Below are 10,000 nucleotides of genomic sequence, written 5' to 3' on the forward strand. Positions count from 1 at the left end.
TGTGTGTGTGTGTGATGTGTGTGGATGTGTGTTTGTGTGTATTTGTGTATGTGTGTGTGTGTGTGTGGTGTGCGTGTGTGTGTGCGGCTGTTTCAATTCTAGAGCCGTGTATTCGAAAAAATCCGATGGAAGTGTTATCACAGAAAATAACCAGGCTTCACTTGAGTTCTGGAGCCTGTGTAATAAAATCATGATCCATTTTCTTTTTACATAAAGAAAACAAATGTGTAGAAGCTAACTCTTTGCATTCCATATTGTTTAAAGATAAAGCAGCTGTAAATGGTACAGAACATTCTATATACCTTACATTATTGTAGGTTACATTAGGTAAGTACGTAATTTGTTCTGGCCAAATCATGTCGAGTTGTACATATAATAATTATAATAATAACAATAATAATAATAATAATAATAATAATGATAATAATGATAATAATAATAATAATAATAATAATAATAATAATAATAATGATAATAATAATAATAAATATAACTATGAATATAAAAAAATAATAATATTGTTAGCCTTATAACAGATACTTCACCATTGTTCTACTTGGTTATTTTAATGTATATAGCATCTGAATGCACACTGTGGAATGTAGCAAATGTTATAATCATTATATTAACATTCACATTTATATCTATAATTATTTATGCAGTTGTGCATTTAAATGCATGAATAACTTTTTAAGGAAGGACACGATCTAAGCTGTGCTCACAAAATTATTCTAACAGATTCTTACTGCCACAACTGTGTTACAAAATCGAAATGTACCTTAGAGTTCATTGATCTATTGATTCTATTTGTTTACTTACCGGATAATGAATGAGTGGCATATAATGTGAAAATACGTTGTCTGTGCTCCGTGCACATGTGTGAGAAAGTGGTTGTCTTGTCACAACTGTGATTAAAATTTGATGGGGTCATGATGTTTGGCAAACTTCGCTATGTGAGAACTTATGTGATGAGAATTACGTTTAGCTTGAACCTATAAAAAATCCGTTTCGCCTATTTACAACACTCAAAGCCAAAACTTGCGTTGCAATGATTCCCCTGAATGTCTCTCGGTTTGTCTGTTTGTCTGTTTCAGTCTCTCTCTCACTCATTTCTCTCTCTCTCTCTCTCTCTCTCTCTTCATCTCATCCTCTCTCTACTCAATCTCTCACTCATCTCACACTCCATCATCTCACATCCTCTACTCTCTCACATCTACTCACATCTATCTCTCGTCTCTCTCTCTTCTCTGTCTCTTCTCTCTTCGCTTCTCTCTCTCTCTCTTTCACACATACTGACAGACAGATAAATATCACTAAGGACTAGATTTTTTGTGGTTTCTGGTTATCGCTGTTGCCCTCCAAGATTTTTATTAAAAGCAATTATGTCATCTGGTCATTTGGTCACTTCACTCGCTGTTGCCGGATAAGAGGGTCATTGGGTCTTTTAGGGCGTTTTCGTTGGCATTTGGGCATTTCTCAACGCAATGAGTACTTAGATATCAATTTTCCAAGTATTTTCGTTGTGTGTTGGCAAAACTGCGGAAGCGAAATGGTTGTCTGCTATTTTTTGACAGCAAGAAAACACGGGAAATATTTTTGTTTCACCTGTGTTTTTTCTTCTTCTTCTTCTTCTTTATCGTCTTATTTTCTTTTCTTTCTTTATCTAATTGTAATTTGGAGTTAAATACGGCGATTAGGTAATGTCGCAGTGGCGCGTTTACTTGTCTTTCTTTTTATTCCCTTCTCTCTTTAACTTCAGTATTTTTCCAAGTTACATAGGATTTTTTTTTTTTTTTTTTTTTTTTGCCAGCCCCCTCCTCCCAGGTTTGATTGGATACCCTTCCAAACAACAAACATGGTCTTGTTCGGGAATGCAAAGTCAACCTTTTGTATTCAAAAACCCAAGATCTCACAGAGCCACAAATAAGGACACAGGAGTTTTGCGCTAAAGTGAGAGAAAATCAGAAAAAAAAGGTGAAAGGTTCAGCGTTTCTCTCAACCTTACATCTGTGCATTTTTCCCCAAAACACTTTTATGTGATAATCTTTCATTAGACTGTAGTTTGGCGTTCTTTGTGGGAAACCCATCTCTTTGGCAAACAGCCTCCCAAGGATGAATAGCAACAAATTTTTTATCTCCCTTTTTAGGGGTTTTTTTTGTTTTTTTTGGGTTTTTGGTTGTTTTTTTGTGTTTTGTACGTATTTTTTTTATTTTTAATTCAGGTTTTTTAACCCTTTTCATTTGAGTTTTATTTTTTACATTTTTTGTCCAATTTTGCAAATTAAAATTTTTTTTCCCCAAAAAATAAATCATAGAAGAAATTTTTGTGAATTAAAAGAAATTTTGAATCAAACAGGGTGGGCTTCCGCCAGGTTTTAAAACACCGCTCTGGCTTTTGTGCCACAGCAAATAATTTAGGAGACTAAGAGCCCCTTTTTCGAGCTGCAAGACCCACCGAACCCAAGTTAAGTTGAGAATGTTTATGGCCACAGAAACTAGAGGCCATAATTTTATGAGAAAGGAAATGCAATGTTTATATATAGCCTTTGAATTTATTTTGCTGGACCGTCTTAGCTTTATTTTACTTTATTTATCTTTTATTGTATAATTTTTACGTTGGTTTCTTAGTTTTTTTCTAACCTTTTTTTTAATTTCCCTAGTTTTCCCTTTTTTTTTTTTTTTTTTTCATATCGTTTCGTTCCTAGCTTTTTTATTGTGTTTACATATTATGTTCCATTCTGTTTATCTTAATATATATGGAGTTTTACCTTTGTTATACGGCCCACCACAGAGCTGCCATTTTTATAAAAGAATTTACCTGATTTAAATCACAACAGTATCAGTCTGTCACAACCTTTATTTTATCTAATTACTTTATAAGTTATACAATTCCTCTTAAAAGTCATAGTATTTCCAGTAATCACTGATACTACAATAATATTATTTTCATCAATTCTGGTATTATGACTCATTAATGCGAAAATGGTTGAATATGGCCACATAAATTTTCCATGAATATTGAATAAGTGAGGATAATAAGACTGTGATGCATATATGGACAGACAGATATAGATAGATAGATATAGACAGATAGAAATTAGATGAGAGAATTATCAAACGCAAAATTGTAAACATAATAAGTTTATATTATTTAGTGATTGCTTTTATGTAGAATATCCATTAATAAGTATATACTTGTGCAGTTTCACCTGATATACATATCTAATCTACAATTGTGTGTTTATATATATATACATACATATATATATATATATATATATATATATATATATATATATGTATACATACTTGATCAGTCAATAACGTCATATTTTCAGATGTTGCGCATTATCTTGATTCAAAATATTCAATAACAAAATCCTGCTCAATTTTAAAATAACCATGCGTATTAACGGTCAAAATATTTAACAACAAAATAAAGTCCAATTTGGAAACAACAACCATTATTTAAAGAAAATAAAAATCGGCCGTTCCAGAACCGCATTCAAGGGATGACTGAAGAAGAACGTCGCGTTTGATCCACTACTTTCTTTCCAGCAACGTAAACCCGTAGAATATTTCGGTCGTCTCCGTTGTAGAGGAATTTCTCAATCTTCTCTTCGGTTTTATCCTGGAGATAAGGAAAAGTTATTATCACCAGGCCGTCAATTTTAGTTAAAGAAATACCAAGATTACCGATAAGCAATTTTTTGTGGGGTTATCAGCGCGGTAGGATAGTAAATCTCAACAACATTAATTACACATATCAAACAAAAATATTTAATCTAATCTGATGAAAACATTAGACAAACTTTTTGCACAGCTGAGTCATTAGCCTCAAACAGACCCCGTCCAGTCGATATGCAATAGGTGACTGATTATGAAAATGGGTTATATACCGTTTATTATTTGTTCACATAAATTTATTCAACGATACCTCTAAGAAGATGTCAAGAGGTGTCCCTGTTGCTTCTGTGTCGACTAAAAGAGCATCGAACTCCTTCCCAACCTCAAAGTTTCCAATCCGATCCTCCATACGAACGACTGGAAAATATATTTGAAACAAATGAGATGCAGATTCCACCAGTTCTAAAGCCTGGGGTATTGTGTCTCCCACCATAAAGCCTGGGATATTGTGTATCCACCATAAGGCTGAATATAGTTCCCTAGAGAACGGTACTAACCTTTAGCGCCTCCCAAAGTAGCGAAACGAAAAGCTTCCTTCAGGGTGATGCTCTCGTAGCCTTCGGTCATTGTGGAGAGGGTCTTTGACACGAGCAGAGCCTGGCGCAGGGAATTTAAGATCGATGGAGAGTATCCACCTGAGCAATCTGAAAACAAATTCCTTCACGATTAAATGAAGTGCCGGGAAATCGCAGTTCAGCAGATAACCAAAACAGTAAATAGACAACGAGCGCCATGTCATTCCCCATTTATTTATTTATTTATATTCGTATCCTAATCTTACTATTCTTTAGTCATTCCCTATTCCATTCCATTCCTTCTTTAGTCATACCTGTGCCGAGGCCGATTCTGAGCCCGCACGGGAACCCTCGGGGACGTCGCAAGTCCCCCACCCCCGGAAATGTTTGAGTTGGGGCAAGGGCCCCCGCCCGTGCCGCTCTTTCAGCAGTGCCACTTCCCGTTTCAGCCCACGCCGTGCGCCATTACCCTTACGGGACATGGAAAGGATAAAAAACATATGTCGAACATTTTTCAATGAGCCAGTTGGCTTTGCCTATACCCCGGCACGCATCACACTTGGCGCATAGCGGTGAAAAAAGGGACATACTGGAAATCTTTGAAAAATGCTTAATCGGGACAGTGCACAAAATCTACAAAGTTCTGAAGATAAATGAACAACGTGAGTAAATTACAAATGATCAGATTTTTTCAGCGTACCTTGTCGTAAGGGGGCCCACGGTTCAAACATCGGCATTTTTTCCGTTACCAGGGGAACACTCCCCACCCAGTCAATTCCCATCGACTTTCGAGATGTGGCTTGGATGTGGCAGTCTGCTTTTGCGCCCGCTGGGGCGAGCCTTTCATCTGCTCCTTTGGGCAAGTCGGGGGAAACCCCGGCGTGACGATGGGCAGCACAAATCCGACTTTTACAAAGACGTATTGTTTGAAAATTTAAATTATTTTAAAGTCTGGATTCGTTTAAGGTGACACTTTTACCGGGTGAGGGTTATAATTTGTAAATCGGCTGATACTAATCCCTAATACCAAAGAACCTAACGAACTACGAAACACAAACCCTAATTTCTAATATGATTTTAATATTCCATTTCATTTTAATAAAGTGCCTAACAGTCGGCATAAAAAAGCAAAACAAGATTCGCAAAGCAAGCAATATCTACTTTTTCACATAAACTTTTTTAAATTTTGAGTACACTATAAGTTTTTTCAGTCCCCCAGTGAGTCCTCGACGGGAAACTTCCGATAATAGCTCGGGGCAATTCAGAGCAGTGACTTTTCCACTAAGCGCCGGCCCCCCGGGAAGGGCGGGGTCGCCCAGGATTTGGTTTCCCCCCAGGTGTAAGGAGCCGAAGTAGGGGGCGTGTGGGGCCGCATCGAAGCAGACGGTCCGGGGTAGTTGGAAGGGCGAGAATTAATCATGACACGGTCCTGGGTTTGTATTTTGGATACACGAGTATTAATAAGAACTTTTGGACAGTCATTGATGATATTAGGAAATGTTTTAATTAAAATTTAATATGATTTCTTTAAGTTTTAAAATTTTTTAGAGAAACGAGAAATAGAAATTTAGTGTTTTCTTGACTACCACGGAATACTGAAAAATTAAAAAACACAAGATTAGTTAATTTTAAAACAAGGCTGAAAAACTTTTTTATTTTGTGATTTTGTTGCATGTCGGTAGTTCAAAGCCTGGGTTTTAAACCCAATTTATTTATGATTTGACCATTAACTCGTTAGGGAGTTTCGTTATGTTGCACCGCATCTTTGGAATTTAATTTCTTTTTCTATTTCCTTATATTCCCAAATACTTTTATTCCAATGTTTTCAAAATTTCTTTTTTTCATTTATCTTTATTTATTTGGCAGTTCCTAAAAAAATGCATGTCTTTTACCATCGTAAGTATATCCCAAATTATATTTTGTTGTTTTTTTTTTTTAAATTTTTTTTTTTTTTTTTTTTTTTTTTCTGTTTTTTTTTGTTTTTTATTAAAATTTTTCCTCCCCCCCCCTAAAAAAAAAAAAAAAAAAAAACACGTTTAAAAATCCCAAACAATTTTTCCAATAACAAAAAACCCCCACATAACATCATCTTTTTCCCCAATTCAAAACCTTTTTTGTGAATCCACGGCAATCCATAAACGTATCGCGCAAAGTCCCCCTCGGCGAATTTGCCTCCGTTGGGAAGGTTTGGGTTTTCAAGCCATCGGCAGAGGAAAGGGCCAAATGGATCCCGTTGTTGGGGGAAATGAGGGGGCGTGGAGTGCGTGTCCACGAAACCCGGCTTCAGGGAATGGCTAGAAGTGGAAAGGGGGAAGAAAAAAGGGGGGTGAGGGAAAAAGGGAAAAGGGGCAGGAGGGGGGAAATGAAGGAAGAGGAGGAGGGAAAAGAAAAGGGAAGGAGAAGGGGGAGGGGGAAAAGAGGGGGAAAAAAAAAAGGAGGAGGAGGGGAAAAAAAAGAATAAGGAATGGGAAAAGGAGAACGAGAAAGCCAATGAAATTTTATAAATATTTTTTATCTACTTATTTAAAACCCAAAACTTAGCTTTTTAAAACATATAATTTTGCAAAAAAGCGTCTATTTCCATAATTATCAAAAATATTTTTCTACTTTTTCTTCTCGTATACACAGTATCCTTTTTATTTAAATTTTTAAAATAGCTTTTAATTCACAGAAAACAATATTAAGTAAACCTTTGGGGTCAAAAATTAATTTTTTGTATCTTGAATCTTAAATTTGGTTTCAGATTTGAAAATTCACTCGCCCCTTTACAAACACAATCTGAAACCAGTTCTCTCACTTTAGTATATATATATATATATATTATATATTATATATATATATATATATAATTATTTGGTTTGTGTGTGTGTTGTGGTGTGTGTGGGTGTGTTTTATTTTAACTATCCATTATCTTCATCTATCCCATTATCTATCTATCTATTATATATATATATATATATACATATATATATATAAAATAATAAAAATATATATATTATAAACATTATATATATATATAAATTTTTATATTATATTAAAAAAATATATAAAATATTTAATAAAAAAATATACAACACAAAAGTGTGGCCCCATTAGAATTTTCAATTTTTATATAAATTCAAAATTGACTTTTCTACTTATTTCTCAGATTTATTAGCAGCGAACAAAAATGAATAAATAATAATAAACAAAAACTGATCACCCCTGTTTTTCCGAAACGTCTTACTGAATAAATGCATTTTTTTACCTTTAAATTGCATTTTCCTTTATCTACATATTTCTCTAACTTTGTTGTCCAAAACACCGACGGCCATGTTTTCGAGGATCTGCATAGGTTCCAAGTCAGTTGAGTGGACGATCGTTCCTGTAAACACCTGCAAGTCGGCCATGGCTGGAATATCAGGAATAGGAAATCTTCGGTTGTATTGATCGAAAGGTCTTCTTGCTGCTTTGGTTTCCTCTCTCTCTCTCTCTCTCTCTCTCTCTCTCTCTCTCTCTCTCTCTCTGTATATATATATATATATATATATATATATATATATATATATATATGTGTGTGTGTGTGTGTGTGTGTGTGTGTGTGTGTGTGTGTGTGTGTGTGTGTGTGTGTGTGTGTGTGTGTGTGTGTGTATGTGTGTGTGTGTGTGTGTGTGTGTGTGTGTGTATGTGTGTGTGTGTGTGGAGTAGTAATAATAATAATGAGAACGATACGGACACATACGTTCTAAGACTCACAAGAAAATGCTAATTCATACTTTCTATTTCTCTACCTAACTTTTTATCTCGCTCATGTAACAACTCGCACTATTCTTTTTTTTTTTCAATAGTACCGTTGTTTTGCATATATAAATGTACAATATACATAAATAAATGAATATATATATACATATATATATATATATATATATATATATATATATATATATATATATATATATATATATATATATATATATATACAGATGATCGCGTACCGTTTGAGAGAAATATCATAGCTAATTTGCTAGGCGTACGATAGAGTCCGAAAGAATATATTACGAACAATGACTTTCAAGGAATATTGTTTTAGTTAGGTGAATAAGGCTTCTACAGATTGTACAGATTATTGAACCCTATCACTGCGGGTGTAATAACATCTGAATCAGTTGAAACATACGTGACCTAGCATATTCATTATTATTATATTTAACGATGAGAAAGGAACAGTTGTTTTGGCGGGGAAGTCTGCTTGGTCTGCAAGAGTGCCCAGTAATCCTATAATCATCGACAAAGCAGAGGATTTTGACAACATATGGCATAACCATGAATTTCTGAGAGATGAATTTGATGGAGATGAATATAACGAAAAATATTTTTGAAGTTCCAATAGCTTGGCAATGAATATAAATGATAATTATTTACACAAAAAAGTGATTTTTCATTTTATCATAAGATCGCAAATTCTTGTTAATGTAATGCATTCCATCTTAATTAAAATTATGGAATATATCTGAACCTTCTATTGGCCAGATAAACTATACATGTATGCAAATTGTTTATAACACATTCATAAGCATTCTAACACACACAAATGCATAGTAAATAAAGTAATTGTGGTAGTAGCAGTAGTAGCAATAATAGTAATGAGAACGATACAGACGTTCTAACACTCACAAGAAAATTCTAATTCATACTTTTATTTCTTTACCTGACTATTTATCTTGCTCACGTAACAACTCGCACTCCTTGCATTTTCCAATAATACCATTGTTTTGCACATATAAATGCACAATACACACATGAATAAATAAATAAACATATTGCTACGCCAGTGGGTTTTTGTCTCTGTGCGAAACATGTGTTAACATGAAAAGGATGACCTGGGCATGTGTTAACATGAAAGGACCTGGGCAAACATGACACACCTGGCTGTGAGTGGAGGAGCGAAGGAACAAACCAAGGGAGACGCGGTTGGGTGCTGCTCCTGTGAAGACCTCGTGTGTGCCCTTGTGACCTGATAAACTTTGTGTTGCCCTGTTATAAGCTGTATCATGCAGTGTGACATGCTGGTTTCCCCCTGTATTGTGCCTATAGAAAAGTGTACGGGTAAATAACTTGTGTAAATAAAGGAAAGACTGTCAATTTGTGTTTATTTCGTGCCCTGCCTCGCCACTTGGCGTTTCCCCTCCTGGTGTTCTGGGACGCTGTGGTGCTCGGTGCCTCTTGGAACTGTTCAGTGTTCACGACCCTGTGGATAACACGCCGTCTGCCTAGCCTGCCTTGTGTTGGTGGCAGAGAGACGAGGCGGTCGGCGTAACAAATGGTGTCAGGAGTGGGATATGTGATATTTGATCAGTGAGAGGCCGATGTATCATGTCGTCCAAAGATGGCAGCAGCCATGAGGGACGCTATGGTGCTTGGTGCCTCCAGAGGGACGCTATGCTGCTTGGTGCCTCCAGAGGTTGGCTATGACTGAGGCAGGCACGAGTGAGGTGAAGCCAAGCCAGATGGACCTGATCACTGCTATGCTGGCCGGTATGAGGGAGGAAATGGCACAAAGGGCAGAAGAGCAGGCACAGAGGGCACGTGAGCAGGCGCACCATCTCGTCGAGATGCAGGCAAGGAAGGCAGAGGAACAGTTCTGCTAACTTGTTTGAGGTGCTACAGAGCAATCTTGCATCTGTGAAGATGGAAACTCAGCAGTACACCGACAAGGCCTGCAACAGCGTGAAGAGTGAACTGATGGAGGAGGTGCAGACTCTGAAGGGCGAGGTTCAGGGCCTGAGGGAGGAAGTGAAGGCGGAAAGGCGGCGTCACGA

At 36.2% G+C, this 10,000-nt stretch overlaps 2 protein-coding genes across 2 annotated transcripts in view; one reads left to right on the forward strand and one right to left on the reverse strand.

Annotated features, from left to right (window-relative positions):
• Positions 1-2,426, forward strand: part of LOC119575699 (guanine deaminase-like) — a 9,649-nt gene extending 7,223 nt beyond the window's left edge. The window contains exons 7-8 of the mRNA XM_037923326.1: positions 318-327; positions 2,357-2,426. Of these exons, the coding sequence (XP_037779254.1) occupies positions 318-327; positions 2,357-2,426 (80 nt within the window). The remainder of the gene's footprint in view (positions 1-317; positions 328-2,356) is intronic.
• A 969-nt stretch (positions 2,427-3,395) lies between these two features.
• LOC119575444 (guanine deaminase-like) overlaps positions 3,396-10,000 on the reverse strand; it is a 50,470-nt gene continuing 43,865 nt past the window's right edge. The window contains exons 8-10 of the mRNA XM_037923064.1: positions 4,185-4,331; positions 3,938-4,044; positions 3,396-3,631 (exon numbers count right to left, since the gene is read on the reverse strand). Of these exons, the coding sequence (XP_037778992.1) occupies positions 3,506-3,631; positions 3,938-4,044; positions 4,185-4,331 (380 nt within the window). The 3' untranslated portion in view covers positions 3,396-3,505. The remainder of the gene's footprint in view (positions 3,632-3,937; positions 4,045-4,184; positions 4,332-10,000) is intronic.

Source organism: Penaeus monodon, chromosome 7 (assembly GCF_015228065.2).
Source record: "Penaeus monodon isolate SGIC_2016 chromosome 7, NSTDA_Pmon_1, whole genome shotgun sequence".
In the NCBI taxonomy this organism is placed as follows: domain Eukaryota; kingdom Metazoa; phylum Arthropoda; class Malacostraca; order Decapoda; family Penaeidae; genus Penaeus; species Penaeus monodon.